The sequence below is a fragment of the Enhydra lutris genome, unplaced genomic scaffold (assembly GCF_002288905.1).
Source record: "Enhydra lutris kenyoni isolate GAN:26980312 unplaced genomic scaffold, ASM228890v2 scaffoldscaffold22, whole genome shotgun sequence".
Lineage (NCBI taxonomy): Eukaryota > Metazoa > Chordata > Mammalia > Carnivora > Mustelidae > Enhydra > Enhydra lutris.
Window position 1 is genome coordinate 843216 of NW_019154106.1, and position 20725 is coordinate 863940.

At 68.2% G+C, this 20725-nt stretch overlaps 1 protein-coding gene across 1 annotated transcript in view; it reads left to right on the top strand.

Annotated features, from left to right (window-relative positions):
- LOC111149474 (mucin 5B, oligomeric mucus/gel-forming) overlaps positions 1–20725 on the top strand; it is a 70633-nt gene that overhangs the window by 41158 nt on the left and 8750 nt on the right. The window contains 33 exon segments of the mRNA XM_022506565.1: positions 2914–2991; positions 4984–5055; positions 5492–5542; positions 5658–6093; positions 6212–6326; positions 6460–6550; positions 6819–6925; positions 7712–7913; positions 8337–8471; positions 8552–8669; positions 8756–8894; positions 9159–9269; positions 9492–9561; positions 9903–10040; positions 10371–10535; positions 10812–10906; positions 11822–11948; positions 12175–12430; positions 12798–12853; positions 12939–13039; positions 13121–13272; positions 13579–13717; positions 13798–13958; positions 14537–14762; positions 15154–15393; positions 16098–16254; positions 16436–16564; positions 16667–16811; positions 16903–16946; positions 17026–17223; positions 17418–17827; positions 18053–19303; positions 19305–20273. Of these exon segments, the coding sequence (XP_022362273.1) occupies positions 2914–2991; positions 4984–5055; positions 5492–5542; positions 5658–6093; positions 6212–6326; positions 6460–6550; positions 6819–6925; positions 7712–7913; positions 8337–8471; positions 8552–8669; positions 8756–8894; positions 9159–9269; positions 9492–9561; positions 9903–10040; positions 10371–10535; positions 10812–10906; positions 11822–11948; positions 12175–12430; positions 12798–12853; positions 12939–13039; positions 13121–13272; positions 13579–13717; positions 13798–13958; positions 14537–14762; positions 15154–15393; positions 16098–16254; positions 16436–16564; positions 16667–16811; positions 16903–16946; positions 17026–17223; positions 17418–17827; positions 18053–19303; positions 19305–20273 (6884 nt within the window).

Sequence of the window (20725 nt, forward strand, 5' to 3'; positions counted from 1 at the left end):
GGTGGGAGGCGCTCTACATGCCTGCAGCCTGCCCGGAGGCTGGGTGGGGGGGACGGCCCATCTCACAGTGGGGATGGCTCCAGGGTCCAGCCCCCCTCCACAGCGTCACCCCACCCCAGGGTGACTTGTCCCCTCCAGTGGGAGGTCAAGGGCTCCTCTCCACAGCCCAAGTGCCCCGCATGGGGCGGAGGTGCTCAGGGACGTGGGTCAAAGAACAAGCTGGGGGCCCCCGGGGCCATGATGCCCTTGCCACCTGTTGCTCCTGGACCAGGCTGGTCCCCCAAGTCTCGCTGGAAACACCCTGAGCATGCTGGGAGGAGGAACGAGGCCTCGCCATCCCAAAGCCCAGGCGGGAGGGGCCTGTTACGCACGTGTCACCTGGGGTCCTTCCCTGCCTGGGCCGCCCTCCCCACTGGGGTCACCAGCCTGGACGGTCAGGCTAGTCCAGTAGTCACACCACTGGGCTCTTAGCTCTGGGGAGCACAAGCCCCTGGGGTGTAGACCAGGGCTGCCAGGGTGCCCGTGGTTGTGGCACACCGCCGTCCGGGGGAGACAGGAGACAGCAGGTGTGAAAGGCCCCATCCCAGAGCGGTCCAGGGGGGGCTCCGAGCCAGCCAAGTTTGTGCCCCCAGGACCGCGCCCCAGTCCTCCCGCACCCTCCACGGTGCCCGAGGTGCAGCCACTCCCAGTCAGGGCTTGGGTCTCGGCGCCTCGTCCTTGCTGCCAGGATGCAGGGATGAAGGGAGGGGCAAGCTCAGCACCTCCAAAATCCCTTGAGGGTGGGGCAGTGCGCCTCTGGGCTCTGCATGGCTGGGTCTGTGGGCTGAGCGAGGACAGGGGCGGACCCAGGGCGCATGGGCTTCCTGGCACGGTCCCTGGCGGAGCCTTCCCGAGCTCCAGGAGGCGGCCGCTTCCAGGCTGCCGGTTCCCTTCCCTCCCTTTATCTCCGTCCTCAGCTCCGTCAAGTGTGAAGGGGTAAACTTGCTGAGCAAACAGGGCCAGGGCCGCATCCGGGATGTCTCAAGAGCTGTGCCCGTGGCCCCCACCGGCATCGGCCTGGAGTGCAGCGCACGGGGAGGGGCGGCGCCGGGCAGCCCGGAGCGCCTACTGTGTGCCGCGGTGGGCAGCGGGCAAGGCCCCTGCTGCGGGAAGCTCTCCTTCCGGGGTGGGGTGGGGAGGGAGAGACGGCAAACCTGAAGCCCCGAACAGCTCACGTTCAGGTCCCAAGTCCGAGGCTCATACGGGCAGGGGCGGGGGTCTGGCGGGCCCTGAAGGCCGCGGGGTGCTTACCGAGTCGGGGGGCTGGGGCAGCACGGCAGGGGCCTGGGTGTGGCTGGGCGCCGGGTGGGGCACGGACGAGAGCCGTGGGAAGCCCAGGGAAGCTGCGGGGGCCCGAGGGCTCGGCCTGAGGGAGGCCCGGAGATCTGCAGACGTGAGCGGGCAGCACGCCAGGCCCGTCGGCGGGAGCTCCGAGTCCAGGAAGCGGGGCCAGCTCCCGGGGGGTGGGTGCACTGAAGAGGCCAGCTGCCAGCAGACCCCAGACCCCCAGACGCACGGCAGTGGCCCAGACATTGGCCGGAGGGGCCCTCTGCCAAGCAGAGGGGTGATCGCCAGGCGGGAGGCGTGAAAGCTTTGAGGAAGGTTTGCGCGTGGCCCCAGCAATTCCACTGATGTGAACGAATCCTGGGAAAGACAAATGCAGGGGGAGCCCAGCTGTGCGCACCGTAGAGAAGCTATGGGGGCTTCCCGCACCTCCCAGCCAGGTCCGCCCATGGGCCACTCTCAGACACACTCAGGCGTGCGGTAAGGGTGCCAGCGTTGTTGCTGGAGCCAGAGAATGAGACGCCTGTGGTGCGGGTCAGAGGCGGACAGCGGGTGAGACTGAGCCAGACACTGGGAGAAGGTTACCATGTGGCCCTGCCGGGCCGGGCCAGCCAGGGAGCTGGGACGTGGCTCCCACTCAGGGCGGCACTGGGGTTGAGAGACCCCCCAGTTTGAGACCCGCTCAGACTGAGGTGACCTCGTCAGCCCTGCCGTCCACCCAGGACCCTGGCGACTCATGGACCCAGAGGGACAGTGGCTTCCTCTGTGCGACCCGGCCTCGGGCCACCTAGCCAGCCTCAGAAGCGAGGGGATGGTCAAACCCGCCATGCTGGGAGCTCCTGGTCCTGCCTTGGCCAGGGCAGGCGTGGGACAAAGGCCAGCCTGATGTCTACTCTCAGGGCCTCAGTTTCCCCTTAAATCTGAACTTGGTGACAGAGAGGAGCCCCGAGATCTTCAGGGGCACTGGTCAGCATGGTTAGGGTCTCTGGGCATGGAGCCCCCTCCCAGGACCCCCACAAGCCATGCAGCCCAGGTACCGCACCCTACACACATGGCTGACCACCCACTAGCTGAGCAGAAGCCCCAGGGACCCGGGGTGAACACCCCCGGCCAGCGCCGAAGGCTACCCGATGGCTGAGGCCTTGGCCAGGTTCTGGGGAGGGGCTCGATGTGCGGGCTCAGCGTGGGGTAGTGCTGACCACCTCCCTACTCAGTGAGCGAGACACGACCAGAGCGGCTGGGACGGCTGCGTGCAGGGGCCTTGCCCCCCCAGGATGGGCCACTGGCACCAGGCAGTCACCCCTCTCCCTCTGATTCTCAGACGCTGCAGAGGGGCGGGGGAGAGTGGGGGCAAGGGTCCTGTGAATCTGGGGCCCAGAGCCGCAAATCCTTCCTCCTCCAGGCGTCTTTCCTGCCTCAGCCCCTCCCCAAGAGCAAACACACGTGGCCGCCTTGGGGGGAAGGACGGAGCCCTGCGTGGCCCAGGAGCCGGGCGCCGAGCCAAGGCTTCTTGCTATATAAGCCCCAGGGCCCCCAGGGAGCGAGCACTGGGGCCCATTCCTCCTGGCCACCAGCCCGCCGCCGTGCCAGCCCCCAGGATGGGTGCCCTGAACGGGTGCCTGGTGCTGGCCTGGGTCCTGGCGGCCCTGCTTTTGGTGCAGGAGACAGGTGAGGATGAGGACCCGGCTCTTTCTCTGCAGCAGGGGAGCCCCGCAGGCCACTCGCTGGGGGTCCTCCTCCTGAGAATGGGCAGGCAAGAGCCCGCCCCGTGTATCCCCACTGGGGCCCCCAGGCTCTCAGCCTCCAGCCAGGAGAAGCTGGGGCCCCCAGGGAGAACCACCGAGAGGGTGTTGGGGTGGAGGTGGGAGAGGCCAAAGCTGGGTCTCTCTGGTCCTTGGAGCTCCCCACGGCGGCTCCAAAATTCCTGCTCAGATTAGGGTTGGAACAGCCGACAGGGAGCCCCATCGAGCCGGCCCCCCCACCGGCTCCCAGGGGCTCCCGGCTGCCCTGTGGCCCTTAGCATCTAGGGGAAGCACCACTGGCCCTAATACTTACTGTCAACGTGAAAGACACGGCCTCAGGGGCTGCCTGGGTGACACCCAGCAGGGCTGGCCTGGAGCCCTGGCCACTGCAGGGGGTGCTCGGGGAGTCCAGGCAGATGGACGCTGGCCCACAGCTCTCTCCATCAGTCGTTTCCTGCGCGTGGAGCAGGGCTGGGGGTTGGGGAGCTCCCCAGAGTGACTCCCAGTGGGGTGCTGGGCCCCCAGCCCACCGGGCTGCTCAGGTGCCCACCTGCTGGTTCGCACGGGCCCCACGCGGCCGGGCTCTTCCAGGCTCCTCTGGGCCGTGCTGGCCTCGCAGCACATGCCTGAAGAGGGGCTTCTCCAGCGAGCCACCTCACCCCTGCCCGCTCCTCTCGGGGGGGCAAACCCCGCTGGGGTGGGCTAAGGCCGTCCGAGAGGAGGGCCCCACGTCGGGGTGCGTATGGGCCGCAGTGCAGCGCACCGTCGGTGACGGGCGGTCCCCTGGCCCCGGCGATGCAAACTCGGTCTCGCTGGGCGAGTGACTCTGCCTGAGGAGGGCCGCGAGTTGAGTCAATTCTCGTGGAGACGGGGCCTGGATGGGGAGGAAACCGGGCCCGGATAGGGAGGCGACGTGCAGGCCAAGCACCCCCGTGACTCTCTCTGGCTTTTGACTGTGGGGTGCGGCCGTGGCTGGCCCCGGCCAGGCTCACGTGGGAGGAGCTGCTGGTCTGGGGTCCCACAGGGGTAACGTCTGTGCCTGTAGGAAACAGTCCGCTGGGGCCCTTGAAAGCCAAGTTCGATGCCAAGCCAGGCCCTGTGGTTTCTGTCCGAGGTCCCTGCTGGGAGAGTCGAACAGGAAGCAGAGGCCGTCTCCATGGCCTCCCGGTGCCCCTCGCCGAGGAGGTCGCACCGGGAATATGGGGACATCAGGGACCCCCCTCCCACTCCCAGGAAGTTCCGTCTTGGGCTGAGCGTGGAGACTCCCGGCAGACCAAAGGGGGGATGTCAGGGCCGTGTGAAGGGGGTGCCGCAGCCTGAGCTCCGCAGAAGCGTCTGGGAGGGCTCGCTGCTGTCTGCCATGGCAGCGAGGGGACCTGGGGGCCTGGCCACCGGGGCAGTCAGGCTGGTGGGGGAGGCCCTGTCTGGAGGTGGTGGGCACACAGGCCCCTGGGGACAGCCACCCTGGCACCAGGGCCCCTGGGCCTCCTGCTGCCATAATGGACCGTTCTAACTCGAATCTGGCTCGGGTCTTGGGTTTCTGCTAAGTCACACCTAGAAGCCTCCCCAACTGCGTGTGTCCTTCTCCCCAACAAAGCCAGTCTTTGTCCTTCTCCAAGGGACGCACGGGATGGGGCCAAACCCTCTTCTGGGGTGGCCGGGATCAGTGGCACCAACGCCTTTTCCTGATTCCGCTCTCTTGCCTGGAGGCAGCGGCGCCAACGGCTGTGTCTGGGAGGGACGAGGCACCACCCTGCGTTTGTGGACGGGGAGGGTGGGGGTCAGCACAAGGCTCCCGGCGGAGGCCTCCCACCCCGGTGGAGCCCCGCTTTCCACCCTGTCGCATGTCCATGGGGCCTGCCCAGGAAGGACAGGGAACGTCCAGCGGCTCAGGGACCCGCATCCGCTTTCCCTGCAGAGACCCAGAGCAGCGTGGAGCCCAGCCAGCCAAGCAGACAGGCCGCAGAGCACAGCCGGAGGGCGGATGTCGGTATGCGTCCCAGGCTCGGAGGAGGGGGTGGCCCTCGGCAGGCAGAAGGGGCTGGGCTCCAAGTGGCCTGGCAACCTGGACGGGGGATGGGGACAGACCCCTTTCCACATTGGCTGCATGTCACAGAAACCCTTCTGGATCCCACCTGACCACAAGAAGGGACAGCAGGGGGCACGGGCCCCGGAAAGCTAAGGCACAGAGCAGAGTGCCCGAAATGCTCACATGTGCCCACACACGTGCCCACGCATGTGCTCACACCTTGCGCGTGCACGTTCACACGCACACTTGGGGCAGAGTGTGTCTTGCGCAAGTGGGGGGGCCCGGGAGGGGCAGCCCTAGTCCTGGGGCTCGATGGGCGGCATCAGGGCAGCCAGCGAGAAGGGTGGGGGTCTCCGGCCTGGCCGTGTTTTGGTTGTGACCTGGCCTCCCTCTACAGCTTGGAGCATGACCGTCATCCCGCCCATCACTGTCTTGCCCACCATGAGCTGTGAGTGGACGCTGCCCACTGCTGGTGGGGGGCGGGGGCACTCGCAGATCTCGGGGGGAGCAGTGTGGGCAGCTGAATGGCCCCGGTCCCAGCCGGGAGCCCTCCCTGTGGCCAGCTCTTCTGGGCGCTGACCCCAGATGCTGGGTCCGGGGGAAGGGCGCTCAGGGCGGCGAGGCGGGCGAGCGGCTGCCCTCCTGGCTCCCCACTTCTCCAGACCCGGGGACGGCCACCCGCAGGTGGCTGGCAGGGCTGGTGGTGTCTGCTGGGGCCCCACACGCTCTCCCCGCAGCCCGGGACTCCGCGCACAACGGGCGCGTCTGCAGCACCTGGGGCGACTTCCACTACAAGACCTTCGACGGCGACGTCTTCCGCTTCCCCGGCCTGTGCAACTACGTCCTGTCAGCGCACTGCGGCGCCGCGTACGAGGACTTCAACGTGCAGCTGCGCCGCGGCCTGGCCGGCTCCAGGCCCACCATCACCCACGTCGTCCTCAAGACCCAGGGGCTGGTGCTGGAGGCCTCCAACGGCTCCGTCCTCATCAACGGGCGGCGGTGAGCCTGGGGCGGGCTGCAGCGGAGCCGGGACTCTGGGGCGGGCTCGGGATGTGGGGGGAGGGCCCCGGACCCTGCTGGACACCCGCTGCGGGACGACCAGAACTTTCCACCCCAGAGAGGAGCTGCCCTACAGCCGTGCAGGCCTGTTGGTGGAGCAGAGCAGCGTCTACGTCAAGGTCACTGTCCGGCTGCTGCTGACCTTCATGTGGAACAGAGAGGACAGTGCCCTGGTAAGGACGTCCTGCCCCCACGCCCTTCCTGGCCTGGTCGGGGCGAGCCTCCCAGCCCTGGGGGGCAGGGGCAGCAGGAGGTGAGGGCTTGGCCAGGCCGGCTGAGGCTGGACCTGCCCTCCTCTGCCCCCAGCTGGAGCTGGACCCCAAGTATGCCAACCAGACATGTGGTCTGTGCGGGGACTTCAACGGGCTCCCGGCTGTCAACGAGTTCTACTCCCATAGTGAGTGCCCCCTGGGCTCAGGGTGGGGTCAGGGAATGGCAGGAAGCCAAGCCTGTGGGTCCCTCGGGGGACTGGATGGTCCCGAGGAGGCCTGGAGGGGGCAGCCTGGGGTGGCCTCACCGAGACGCTGGGCAGTACTCAAGCCAGTGGTGCCCAGAGAGAAGTTCCCGGCACCCCGGGCACGGGCAGGGGGTCCCCCGGCAGCCACTGCCCGCATGGCCCCCAGGGGCCCTCAGCACGCCCCACGCTGAGCACCTCCTGTCCACAGGTGCTAGGCTGACCCCTCTGCAGTTCGGGAACCTACAGAAGCTGGACGGGCCCACAGAGCAGTGTCAGGACCCCCCGTCTTCCCCGACCAGCAACTGCACAGACGTGGTGAGCCCATGGCCCCTGCTTCCCCAAGGGCATGGGGACCGCCAGAGGCACAGGCTCAGGCTTCCTGGGCTGGGGCCTGGGATGTCCAGGTGAGAGAGGGTCTCCCAGCCCCCAGGCGGCCGAGGACATGGCCTCCAGTCTGGAGACACGCCCTCTCACCTACTCACCTCCACTGACCGCACACGTTCTGAGTGTGTGGGCAGCACACGTGTGTGTGTCCTTCTGCGTGTGCAAGTACGTGTCGGCACATATACAGTCCTGCCTGGGGTGGGGAGCAGGGAAGCCCCACTTTTCGGGTCTATCTGTGAGCTTTAAGTCAGGATGTGGAGGCTCAGTCCAGCCCCAGCTTGTAGGGGGTGGGGGCTGCTAGGGAAGGAGGAAGGGTTCCCTGGTGGGCTGGCTTTGGCTCTGCTGGGGCTGCCTGAGGGCTTCCCCCTTCTCTGACTGGCCTCCTGGGTGCTCACACCATGAGCAGGGGTGTCCTGGAGCCCTGGCGGGGGTGGGGTCCACAGTCACGGCTCAGTCCCCAGAGCCAAGCAGAGCTCTGCACACAGTGGGGGCAAGTCCACGTGGCGGGGCGAGGCTGGGAGGGCCGCCAGCCGGCTGGGCGGACAGAAGCACGGGCACACGGAAGGACAGACGGTGGGTGAATGTGCGGGTAGATGGACAGACGGACAGACAGACGGATGAAGGGAAAAAAGGAACTTCAGAGGAGGAAGGGGGTCCCCTGGCCTGGAAATGCCTGCAGGGCCTGAGGCTGGACAGTGCCAGTGTCTGTGCCCCCAGGACGGCGTCTGCCGCCGCACCCTGCTCGGCCCGGCCTTTGCGGAGTGCCACAAGCTCGCGGACCCCACGGCATATGTGGCCGCCTGTACCCAGGACCTGTGCCGCTGCCTCACCTGCCCGTGTGCCACCTTCGCGGAGTACTCTCGCCAGTGTGCCCATGCGGGGGGACAGCCCCAGGACTGGAGGGGCCCCGACCTCTGCCGTGAGTGGCTCTCAACAGGGCCGGCCCCCACACTCACACGGGGTCCCTGGGGATGGGGACAACACCCCTGGGCAGGACATCCGGCATCTGGCTGGGGACCTGGGACGGGGCAGTTGGTCAGGCGGGTGGGCAGGAGAGCAGAAGGGGATATGCCTGGGGGACCCAGGCTGGGTGCCATGAGCTGAGCTCACCCAGAAGCCGGGTGGGCCCAAAGGGGCTATCTGGGAGGCCCTGCGGTCTGGGCTCCCCTGCCCGCGGCCTCACCCAGAGGAGAGCGGGGTCCAGGACAGGCGGGGCCCGGCCTCCCAAGGTGAGGGGTTCCCCAGGCCCGGGTGTAGCACACGAACGGCTGAGGGTGGAGGGGCCTGTCCGCCCCATGCGCGGGCAGCTTCCTGGGGCGTGACTGCTGTCTCCCTGCCGCAGCCCAGACCTGCCCTCCCAGCATGCAGCACCGGGAGTGCGGCTCGCCCTGCGCCGACACCTGCTCCAACCCCCAGCGCTCCCAGCTCTGCGAGGACCACTGCGTGGACGGCTGCTTCTGCCCCCCAGGCAGGTCCTCCTGGCCCCACCCCCCGCTGCCCCGGTCACCGCGGTTCCAGCACCTGACCCGGCCCACTTACGATGCCGCCTGTCTCCAGGCACAGTGCTGGATGATGTTACGCACCGGGGCTGCCTGCCCCTGGAGCAGTGTCCCTGCACGCACGGGGGCCGCACCTACGCCCCGGGAGCCTCCTTCACCAGCAGCTGCAGCGCCTGGTAAGCCTCCCATCTGCCCGGGCCGGGACGGGGGCGCAGCGGATGGGCTCTGTCCCCTCCGCTCACGCCCCCCGCCCCCTTCCCAGCAACTGCTCCGGGGGGCTGTGGCAGTGCCAGGACCTTCCGTGCCCCGGCACCTGCTCTGTCCAGGGTGGGGCCCACATCTCCACCTACGACCAGAGGCTCTATGACGTGCACGGGGACTGCAGCTACGTCCTGTCCAAGGTGCGGCTCCGGTGGGGTTGGCAGACCTGTTCAGGGACTCTCGGGCCCCCTCTGCCCCCATGCAGGGTCCCATGATGGCCATCAGAAGGGTGAGCCCCCCCCCAGATCTCCTCCTGGAGACCCATCCCCAAGGGAAGCCCCTGGGCTCATGCTTACTGGGCCACGGGCCACCGTGGGCCACTACCCGTCTGCACCCACACGGGCAATGCTGGGAACAGGCCCCACACGTGTGCATGCAGCAGCCCTGGTGGCTTTGCCCCGCAGACGTGTGCAGGGAACAGCTTCAGCGTGCTGGCCGAGCTGCGAAGGTGCGGCCTGACGGACAACGAGAACTGCCTCAGATCGGTGGCGCTCAGCGTGAACGGCGGGGACACGGTGAGGCTCCCGCAGGGGCCCAGGGAAGCGGGCAGGACACGCGGGCCTGGAGGACACTGATTCCCGCTCCCTGCTTAGATGCCCAGACCTGCTCCTGAGTCCCACGGAGCCAGAGGTTCGAGGCCAGAGCTCCCCGCCCGGCTCTGCGTCTGCCGGCCGGCTCCCTGGACCCCCAAGCAGGCGGGCTCCTCCCTGCACTGACCCAGCTGCTTCTTCCTGCAGGTCGTCCAGATCCAGGCCAACGGCGGGGTGTTCGTGAACTCCATCTACACCCAGCTGCCCGTGTCTGCAGGTGCGCGGCCCGGGACGGCCGGCCAGGCGGCAGCTGGGCGGCCCGCTCCCAGAGCCTGCATGCGGCCAGCTGGGTCCCTTGCTGCTCCTCACGGCCTGGGGCTGTTCCTCAATATCCTGCTGGCAAGCGGGACGTGGTCTGACCCGCGGGGGCCCGGTGTGGAGCACACTCGGCGCCCGGCCTCCCGGGGACCAGGACCAGTCACTGCCAACACTGCCTACTCCCAGGGCCCGCCGTACACCTGTCTCCTCCCAGCTTGTCCCCGGAGGACCCTCCCCACCCCGGGGCTGTCGCCACGGCAAGGGCCTCGGCCTGACTCGGCGCTGTCCCCACCCCCGCAGGCAACGTCACGGTCTTCCGGCCCACGTCCTTCTTCGTCCTGGCGCACACGGGCCTCGGGCTGCAGCTGCGGGTCCAGCTAGTCCCGCTCATGCAGGTGTTTCTCCAGCTGGACCCGTCCTACCACGGGCGGACGTGCGGTGAGGCCGGCTGAGGCTTGGGGGCGCCGGGCCCTGGGCTCAGCAGCAGGCGGGATGGGCTAGAGCCTGGCAGGAAGTAGGGACCGGGAGGGAGCTGCTCCTGGGGCGGTGACCTGGGGTGGGCATGGGGAGCGAGCTGGGCCGTCCTTTCGGGGGCAAGCTCTGCCCTTGGGCTGACCCCCCTGGCGCGTTGATGGTGCTGGAACCAGGTCCGGGGCCGGGGCTCTCTGGCTGGTCTCCTTGCGAGGGTTTCTGGAGGGAACGTGGGGCCAGGGCAATGTCCCGGCTGGATGCCCCACTAATGCCCCCTCCCTGGGCCTCGGCCCCCAGGCCTGTGCGGGAACTTCAACCAGAACCAGGCCGACGACTTCCGGACCCTCGGCGGCGTGGTGGAGGGCACGGCCGCCGCCTTTGCCAACACCTGGAAGACCCAGGCCTCCTGCCCCAACGTCAAGAACAGCTTCGAGGACCCCTGCTCCCTCAGCGTGGAGAACGGTACTCTCATCCCTGGGGTCCCCCCATTTACCTGGGCTGGGTCTGGGAGCTGGAGCTTCCGTCTCACCTGGCCCTGGGGTGGGTGGGGCTGGGGGACCCCACATCTGGGCGTGTGTGCGTGTGGGCAGCAGGGCCTGGGGCCCATCGGCACCGCGGGTCGGCCCCACACGTCACAGCTCTCCCCGGGGCGGGTGCAGGAGCGGAGGCTGCGGGGTGGGAGGCGTGGGGGAGGAGCCATGGGGACGGCCGCCAGCCGGCTCGCCTTCCCTGCCCCAGAGAACTACGCCCAGCACTGGTGTTCCCTGCTCACCGACCCGGCCGGAGCCTTCTCCCGTTGCCACTCTGTCCTCAACCCCGCGCCCTTCCACTCGGTGAGGACCCGGCCCCACCTGCAGCTGCCTCCAGCCTCCTCTCAGGGTCCCCCTCCAGCACGTGCACAGGCCGGCCAGTCCTCCTGGGTCCCGCAAGCCTGTCAGCTCTGCCGCCGTGGGTGTGGTTCTTGGTGTCACTAAAAGCTAGGGGAGTGCGTCTGTCCCAGTCCTGGGGGACGGAAGACTGAAAAGGGGTGGGCCGCGCCGGGCTCCCTCCTAAGGCTATAGACCCTCCTCCGGAGTCTCCCAGCTCCTTGGGGCTCCAGGTGACACCCAGGCTTGTGGCCACATCACCCCAACCTTTGCCTCCGTGCCCCTCCCCTGTGTCAGTGTTCAAATTCAGAGCCCACCCTGATGACCGCATCTTAATTGCATCTGCAAAGACCCTGTTTCCAGTAGGGTCCTTCTCTTAGGCCCCGGAGGTTCGGACTTCTGCAGGCCTTTTGGGGGGGCCCCAACCCAACCCACACTGCCGGCTCGAGGGCCGCTTTCCCCGAAGCTCAAAGCCCACAGTGCCCACGAGCGCACCCTCGGGAGTGCATGTCTACAGGTGGAGGGCTGGGCCCACCTCTACCTACACTGGGGGTGGCATAGTTCCCCTTTCACCCCACGCGTACGCCCCACAAGCGGTGACGTCTGCGGGATGCAGCCGGACTCCCCGGTCCTGTGGAGGTCCCTCCTGACCCTGACCTTAGCCTGGCCTCATGCCTTCTTTCTGCCCCCCCCAACCTGGCCTGCGCGGTCCCTTAGGGGTCTCTCCTGGGGTCCCCTCCACGAGGCCCCCACGACTCCCATCCAGCGGTGCTGAGGGCCCTGCTTGTGACGGAGCACCCGGCCCGGGTGGGGGTCCCAGGAAGGATGCAAAGGGAGAGGGAGAGGAGGGTCCCTGACAGCCCCCCGCGGCCCTGTCCCCAGAGCTGCATGTTCGACACGTGTAACTGCGAGAAGAGCGAAGACTGCCTGTGCGCCGCCCTGTCCTCCTACGTGTACGCCTGCGCGGCCAAGGGGGTGCTGCTCCGCGGCTGGAGGGACGGCGTGTGCAGTGAGTGTCCCCCAGGCCGGTCCGGCTGTACTGGGGGTGGGGGCGAGGGCTCTGGGGACCCGGGGGGCGGGCGGGTACTCCCACTCCCACGTTCTCAGCTGGAGCTTCACGCTTCCTCATCTGGGCCAACCAAGGACCTGGTGTCAGGGGGAAACTGTCTTGGGCTGTGTGAACCCCAGCCTGGAGGGACCCTCCGGCCACTGACCCCGTGCTGCCCCTGCCCCAGCCAAGTATGTGAGCAGCTGCCCCCAGTCCCAGAACTACAGCTACGTGGTGCATGGCTGCCAGCCCACCTGCCGCGCTCGGAGCCAGGTCGACGTCACCTGCAGCGTCCCCTTCCTGCCTGTGGACGGCTGTGTCTGCCCCAACGGCACCTTCCTGGATGACTCGGGCACCTGTGTGTCTGCCGACGCCTGTCCCTGCTACTTCCGTGGCTCCGTGTTGGCCCCAGGGGAGGTGGTGCATGACGATGGCGTGGTGTGGTAAGCGGCCAGCTGGGCCCGTGTCCCCAGCGCACCACTGCCCCTGCGCGCCCGTGCCCCCAGCGCGCCACTGCCCCCCCGACATCCTGTCCTGAGCCCACAACACTCTGGCCCCCCATGTCATACCCAACGGTCTCTGGGCCTCCTGGGACGGTTCTGAAACACAGCGGGGCTCCCTGGGAGGGATGCCCGCCCTCCGCCCCTCAGCTGTGCGGTACACAGGGACCTGGCCCCTGGGCGGGGCCAGGGTTCTGAGGGTCCGGTGCCCAGGCGGGGTGTGTATGTTGGGCTCTGGGCAGAGTGGTGGGTGGGGCCCGAGGGGTGATGGGTGGGCAGTGGGCCCAGCAGGCTGGCCTGTCTCTCGCAGCTCGTGTGTGGCGGGGAGGCTGAGCTGCCTGGGAGTGGCGGAGCAGCGGAACTCAGGTAGGGCCTCCCGCCGCGCCAGGGCTCAGGGGCTTCCGTGGGCCTGGGCTGCGGCCCCTCCCAGCCCAGTGGTCTCCCCCTGCAGGGTGTGTGCCCCCCATGGTGTACCTGGACTGTAGCAACGCCTCGGCTGGCACGCCTGGGGCCGAGTGTCTCAGGAGCTGTCACACGCTGGACGTGGACTGTGTGAGTGGCCGGGGAGAGCGGGCTGCGCCCCAGCGTCCCTGGGCACGGGGGGGACAAGCTTGACGCCCTTCCCATTCACAGTTCAGCACCCACTGCGTGTCCGGCTGCGTCTGCCCCCTAGGGCTGCTGTCAGATGGCAGCGGGGGCTGTGTGGCCGAGGAGGACTGTCCCTGCCTGCACAACGAGGCTGTCTACAAGCCGGGGGACACCATCCGGGTGGACTGTAACACCTGGTGGGTCAGGGCCCCCCTGCGGGAGGGAAGGGGGTGGGGGAGGAGCCGAGGCCTGGCGCTGTCCCCACCCCTGGGAAAGCCTGGGACAGTCCCCTCTGTCCTTAGAAGGTGCCCCTGGGGCCCGGCTGTTCAGAGCTGCCACCAGGACCCCCGTCCCTGCCTCACCAGGCACTGAGGGCTTGGAAGCCAGAGAGAGGCGGGCGGCGGGCCCATGTCCACGCTGCCCCCTCTGCTCAGCCCTCTGCAGAGGGTGGCTGGCCAGGGCTGGTCCTGGGCACGGGGTGAGCAGCTGTCTGCCGTCCTCAGCACATGCAGGAACCGCCGGTGGGTGTGCAGCCACGAGCCCTGTCTGGGCACCTGCGTGGCCTATGGGGACGGTCACTTCATCACCTTCGACGGGGAGCGCTACGGCTTCGAAGGGACCTGCGAGTACACACTGGTCCAGGTGCGTGGAGCCCCTCCGTCCCCCGACCCGGCCCAATTGCTCCCGCAGCCTGAGCTCACCCTGACCCCTGCCCATCCCAGGACTACTGCGGGGGCAACGGCACGACCAACGGGACCTTCCGCATCGTCACCGAGAACGTCCCCTGCGGGACCACGGGCGTCACCTGCTCTAAGGCTATCAAGCTCTTCCTGGAGGTGAGGGGCCACCGGGAGCCCTGTCCTTCTCTCTGTCCTCCTGCTGGGCAAATGGCCACAGCCGGGGCACCTGAAGCCAGAGAAATGCATTCTCTCTCGGTTCTGAGCCAGGAGTCTGGCCACAGGGGTCCCAGGGCTGAGCCCCCTGCCAGCCTCTGGGGGCTCCCTCCTGCCTCTTCTGCCCCTCTCCCATGGGCCCGCCCCTTCTCTCCTGTCCCAGGGACACCTGTGTTTGGGCCGAGGCCCACCCTAATCCAGGTGAGCTCGTCCCTCCCTGACCCCCACAGAGACCCTTCTTCCAAACAAGGCCACGTTCACTGCCTCCAGGGCTGGGATGGGGACACACGCTGTGGGGCCTGTGTTCAGCCCACTACATTGGGGCGCCCAGTTCCAGCCGAGGGAGGTCGTGGTTCACCAGGAGGAGAGCCACACTGCTCTCTGGGGACATCGCCCCCGCTGACCCGTGGCCCCTCCCCAGGGCCCCAGCTCTCCCTGCGCAGGTCCGGCCTTTTATTCAACGACAGTGTCGGGAGCCCACTCCTCCTTGACCCCGGCCTCACGCCTTGGGCTCCCGAACACCCATGGGGCCCTTGCCTCAGGCCTCCAGTGGGCTCTGGCCCCCAAGACGGCTCCTCAGTCCCTGCAGCCGCTGCTCCGTGCGTCCCCCGCAGAGCTACGAGCTGGTCCTGCAGGATGGCGGCTACAGGGCGGTGCAGTGGGGGCCAGGCGGAGAGCCACCCTACAAGGTCCGGCACACGGGCAACTACCTCACCGTGGAGACCCGCGGCGGCCTCGTGCTGTCCTGGGACCGGAGGACCAGCGTGTTCGTGCGGCTGAAGCAGGACTACAAGGTGAGGGCCGGCGGGCTGCGGGCCCCTCTGGGCATGGTCGGAGCCCCCTCTTCTAGGTCTGGCCCCGAGGGGGCGCTCTGGCAGCTGATGAGCCGCTGAGGGCTGGGTGAGTCCGCACTCCACGCTGGCTTCCGAAGGGCATGTCCAGGCCAAACCGCCCAACAGGCTGAGTCCTGGTCAGAACGCTGCTCGTGCTCCGCGTGTCCCCATGCCCTCTAGGCCTGCCTGCCCCCTGTCCACCTGCCCGCCTGCTGGCTATAGGGCCGTCTGTGTGCCTGTCTTCCTGCAAGTTCACAGGGCACTACCCTGGAGTCCCCCTGCCGGTCTGGGCTGGGTGCTGTGCCCTCAGGCTGCCCCCTGAGCCCCCCGTGCCGCCGCCCCCTGTCTGCAGGGCCGGGTCTGCGGGCTGTGCGGCAACTTCGACGACAACGCCGTCAACGACTTCACCACGCGGAGCCAGTCCGTGGTGGGCAGCGCCCTGGAGTTTGGCAACAGCTGGAAGTTCTCCCCGTCCTGCCCCGACGCCCCGGTCCCCAGGGACCCCTGCACCGCCAACCCGTACCGCAAGTCCTGGGCCCAGAAGCAGTGCAGCATCATCAACAGCGCAACCTTCGCCGCCTGCCACCCTCAGGTGGGCTGAGGCCCTGGGCTCTGACCTGGGGGCTGGGGCTGCCCCCCACTTCTGGCAGAACTGGGTCCAGCCTGGGCTGGGCCTCCGAGCTGGGACTGGACGTGGGTGCTGGCACATGGGAGGCCCAAGCGGTGTGCCGTGACACCCGAGGGTCCCAGCTGGAGCATCCCCGTGGCTTCCGTTGGCCACTCGGACCCCCCCTACAAGTGAGGCTGCGAGACACACGGACCGCGGGGGCCACCTCCCCGTCCCATCCACGTTCCCCGGCAGCCGGGCCTCGCGAGCTCCGGGGACTGGTGGTTCTCCTCCAAGACTGTTCCCTGAGGTCCTTCCTGTGACTTTCTCGAGGACGCGGGTGCCCGCGCACAAGCGTGGTCTCAGGGTGCAGGACCTGCTGCTGATATGTGGGCGGCTTAGGAGGGACAGGCTGGTGGCAAACGTGTCTTGGGTCCCCTCTGGGCTCTGCTGCTTGAGGGAAGGGTGTGGTCAGGGGGCTGTCCCCTCACCCCGAGGACACAGGCAGGGTCACGACACGGCCGTGGGGAGGGCCGTCTGCAACCACAGATACGATGTGGGTATGGGTGACGGTGCCGGGCGGGTGGGAGTCACGGATCTCAGACCGCAGACGCGTGCAGCCGCTCCCGCGCTCGCGCAGGGCTGGAGGTCCCCCGAGTACTGCTGAGCGGCCCCTCCCCCTCCCCCAGGTGGACCCTGCCAAGTACTACGAGGCCTGCGTGGGCGACGCGTGCGCCTGTGACTCGGGGGGCGACTGTGAATGTTTCTGCACGGCTGTGGCCGCCTACGCGCAGGCCTGCCGCGACGTGGGCGTGTGCGTGTCCTGGCGCACCCCGGACACCTGCCGTGAGTGGGGCTCTGCTGCGGCGCTGAAGGGCGGGAAGGGGTGGGGCCCGGGTGCCCACGGGTGGGCCCCCGTCTGGGCGCTAACGGACCAACAGGGCAGGCCGCCGCGGGACGGGACCAGCGTGCTGAGGGCGGGGCAGGAAGCAAGGGGTGCGTCCTCAGCCGCCCCCTCCGTGCGCAGCCCTGTTCTGCGACTACTACAACCCCGAGGGCCAGTGCGAGTGGCACTACCAGCCGTGCGGGGCGCCCTGCATGAGGACGTGTCGGAACCCGGGTGGCCGCTGTCTGCACGACCTGCCGGGCCTGGAAGGTGAGGGGCAGGGAAGGGGACAGGTGGCGGGGCGGCTGCCCCACGCAGTGCCCAGCACCCGGCCACGAGGGTGAGTCTCCTCCACGCATGGTGCCTGCCCAGGCTGCTACCCGAGGTGCCCGCCCAGCGAGCCGTTCTTCAGCGAGGACCAGATGAAGTGCGTGGCCCAGTGTGGCTGTTATGACGAGGACGGGAACTACCACGACGTGGGTGCGAGGGTCCCCACGGCAGAGAACTGCCAGAGCTGGTGAGTGGGCGGGGGCGAGGGGGCAGGGAGCCGGGCAGGGGTGCTGGCGTGGCCTGGCGGGCCCTCAGCGCTCCCCTCTCCTCTTCCCCAGTGAGTGCACTGCCGGCGGCCTCCAGTGCACACACAGCCTCGCAGGTAAGGCAGAGGGGCGGCCCCGGGGCTGGGGCCGGGGCTGAGGGCTGTGAGTGAGCCCCATGCCGGCCCTGTCTCCCAGCCTGCACCTGCGTCTACGAGGGCAGGACCTACCACTATGAGGACGTCATCTACAACACGACCGACGGGCTCGGCGCCTGCTTGTTGGCCATCTGCGGACAAAATGGAACCATCCTCCGTCGGGCTGTGGATTGTCCCGGAACCCCGTCCACAGTGCCCTTCACCTTCACCACCACCGTGGTCCCACTCTCCACGTCAGGTGAGCCTGGCAGACGTGCTGCTGGTCCCGCTTACCCCTGAAGCCTTAAGCCCAGACCCCGGTGACAGTCTGGGCAGAGCAGGAGGTCAGAGCGGGCGTCCTCAGTACAACCAACGGCCCCATCACCCCTGCTTCTGGGCATGGCTGGCAGGGGTGCAGAGGAGGCTGACGAGGTTCTCGCCCCCCGCCCATAGGCTCAGTCCCCACCGTCACCACCGTGTGTGTGCAAGAGTTCTGCCTCTGGTCCAACTGGTACGACAGCGGCGCCCCAGAGCCCGGCATGGCGGGCGGAGACTTCGAGACATTTGTGAACCTCAGGCAGAAGGGCTACGAGGTGTGCCTGGCCCCGGTGAGCATTGAGTGCCGGGCACGGCAACTCCCCAACATCCCGCTACTGCAGCTGGGCCAGAAGGTGGAGTGCAATGTGGCCCGGGGGCTGACCTGCTTCAACAGCGAGCAGAGCCCCCCACTCTGCCATGACTACGAGCTGCGGGTCCTCTGCTGCAGCTACCTGCCCTGTGGCTCCTCCCCCGGGGCCACGACCACGGCCCTTGGCACCACCACCTCCGCCGGGGCCACTACCACCTCCTCCGGGACCACGACCATGGCCCCCGGGACCACCACCACCCCTGGGACCACCACCACCTCCCCCGGGGCCACCACCACCTCCTCTGGGACCACGACCATGGCCCCCGGGACCACCACCACCCCTGGGACCACCACCACCTCCTCTGGGACCACGACCATGGCCTCCGGGGCCACCACCACCCCTGGGGTCACCACCACCTCCCCCGGGACTATGACCATGGTCCCCGGGGCCACCACCTACCCCCAAGCCACCACCTGGCAGCCACCGGCCAGGTCCACCCCTGCCACGGAGACCCCGCCGGCGGAGACCACCATGACAGGGACCTGGGCATCGAGCAGCCCCCCGGCCTTGGCCACCACCTCCTGCCAGCCCCGGTGTCAGTGGACAGAGTGGTTCGATGAGGACTACCCCAAGTCTGAGGAGGCCGGGGGGGACGTCGAGTCGTACGACAAGATCAGGAGCGCAGGAGGGGCCGTGTGCGAGCAGCCTGTGGACATTGAGTGCCAGGCCGAGAACTTCCCCGGCAGGAGCGCCGAGGAGCTGGGCCAGCGCGTGCTTTGCGACGCTGGTTTTGGCCTGGTGTGCAGGAACGAAGAGCAGGTAGGCCTGTTCAAGATGTGCTACAACTACAGAATCCGCGTGCTGTGCTGCCACCAAGACCACTGCACAGGGCCCACTCCCGGGACACAGACACTGGCCACTGCGCAGACCACAGGCAGCCTCTCCAGGGGGACCCCACAAACACACACGACTCCCACAGTGACGGGAGTGGAGGCCACAACAGGCACTGTCCCCGCCGGCCCCCCATCCAGCCCACGCACAGAGACGCGCACGACCACCGCAAGAATGTCACCGGGAACCCTGGGAACGGCCACGATGGTGGCCAACCCCAGCCAGAGCACGGCTGGCTGTCAGCCCCAGTGTGAGTGGACAGACTGGTTTGACGTGGACTTCCCAACCTCAGGAGTCGAGGGCGGGGACCTGGAAACCTTGGACAACATCAGGGCCGCTGGGGGCACGCTGTGCGAGGAGCCCCAGAAGATTGAATGTCGTGCAGAGAACTACCCCGAGGTCAGCATCGACCAGATCGGACAGGTGCTCAGCTGTGACCTGCACACGGGCCTGGTCTGCAGGAACCAGGACCAGAAGGGGCCTTTCAGCATGTGCTTCAACTACAACATCCGTGTGCTCTGCTGCCGCCCGAACCCGCACTGCCCCAGCACCCCCGCCCCTGGGGGCTCCACATCTCTGGGGCAAGAAACCACAACCAGAGCGTCCACCCAGACCCATGCCTCCTCCCCTGGAGCCAGCCAGGAGGTCCCTGTCTCCACCACCCAGACCCTTCCTTCCCCTGCCAGGACCACAGAGAGGGTCTCCAGCCCTGGTCCCTCTGCCTCCCCGGGGACCCCGACCACCACCACCACCACCAAGCCCACCTCACCCCGTGCACCCACCACGGTCCCCGAGGTGACCTCCAGACCGTGGACCTCCCCCCGGGTCCCCGCCCAGCACGGCCACCTTCGGGACCACGCTGCTCTCCACGCCCCCGCTGCCCAGCTCCACCACACACAGCCCGGCCACCTCGTCCTCCACGGGCTGCAGCCCACGGTGCACGTGGACAGACTGGTTCGACGAGGACTACCCCACGCCGGGCCTGGACGGCGGGGACTTCGAGACCTTCTCGGTTTTCCGCTCAGCGGGCCACGACTTCTGCCAGCACCCCCAGGACATCCAGTGCCGCGCGGAGATGGCGCCGCACGCGCGTCTGGAGGACCTGGGGCAGGTGGTTCGGTGCGGCCTGGAGGGTGGCCTGGTGTGCCACAACCAGGACCAGGCTGGCCCATTCCACATGTGCCTCAACTACCAGGTGCGCGTGCTCTGCTGCGAGGATGATGGCCGCTGCGCCAGCACCCTGGCCACCACTGCACCCAGCTCGCAGAGCACCGGCCTGGGTCCGACCCCCGTGCAGCCCACAAGCACCATGGTCGCCAGTCCTCCGGCCCCCAGCACCAGCTGGACCACGGCCACCGCCACGTGCCTGCCCACCTGCCGCTGGACCGACTGGCTGGACAGTGACCAGCCCCGGCCTGGCCGCTACGGGGGCGACATCGAGACTTACTACCACATCCGGGATGCGGGCGGTCAGGTTTGTGCGGAGCCCAAGGCCATCGAGTGCCAGGCTGTGCTCTACCCAGATGTGCCCTGGGGACAGCTGGGTCAGTATGTGCGCTGTGACGTGAACTACGGCCTCATCTGCAGGAATAACTGGCAGACGGGGGGCCACAGCTGCCTCAACTACCACGTGCGGGTGCTGTGCTGTGACGGACCCGGCCGCTGTGCTACACAGCCCACCACAGAGCCGGGCGCCGCCAGCAGCTCCAGCACACGAATAAGGTCATCAGGGGTCACGGGGCTGCAGACCACGGCCACCCTCCCATCTTCCTCCGAGACCACGCTGGGTGTCAGTGGCCCAACCTCCCAGGCTGGCCCGTCTTCTCCTGAGACCACCCATGGGGTTCCTGTCTCTACCACCCAGATCTCTCCTTCCTCCCCCAGGACCACCCAGACAGGCCCGACTTCCCCTGGGACCACCCATGGGGTTCCTGTCTCCACCACCCAGATCCTTCCTTCCTCCCTCAGGACCACCCAGACAGGACCATCTTCCCCTGGGACCACCCATGGGGGTCCTGTCTCCACCACCCAGATCCTTCCTTCCTCCCCCAGGACCACCCACACAGGACCGTCTTCCCCTGGGACTACCCATGGGGTCCCTGTCTCTACCACCAGCACCAGCATAGGCCAAACGTCATCGGGAGTCCTTAGGCTGGGGACCACGACCATGCACCCCACCTCCCCTGAGACAACACAGAGATACACTGTCTCCACCACCCAGATCTCTGCTTCCTCCCCCAG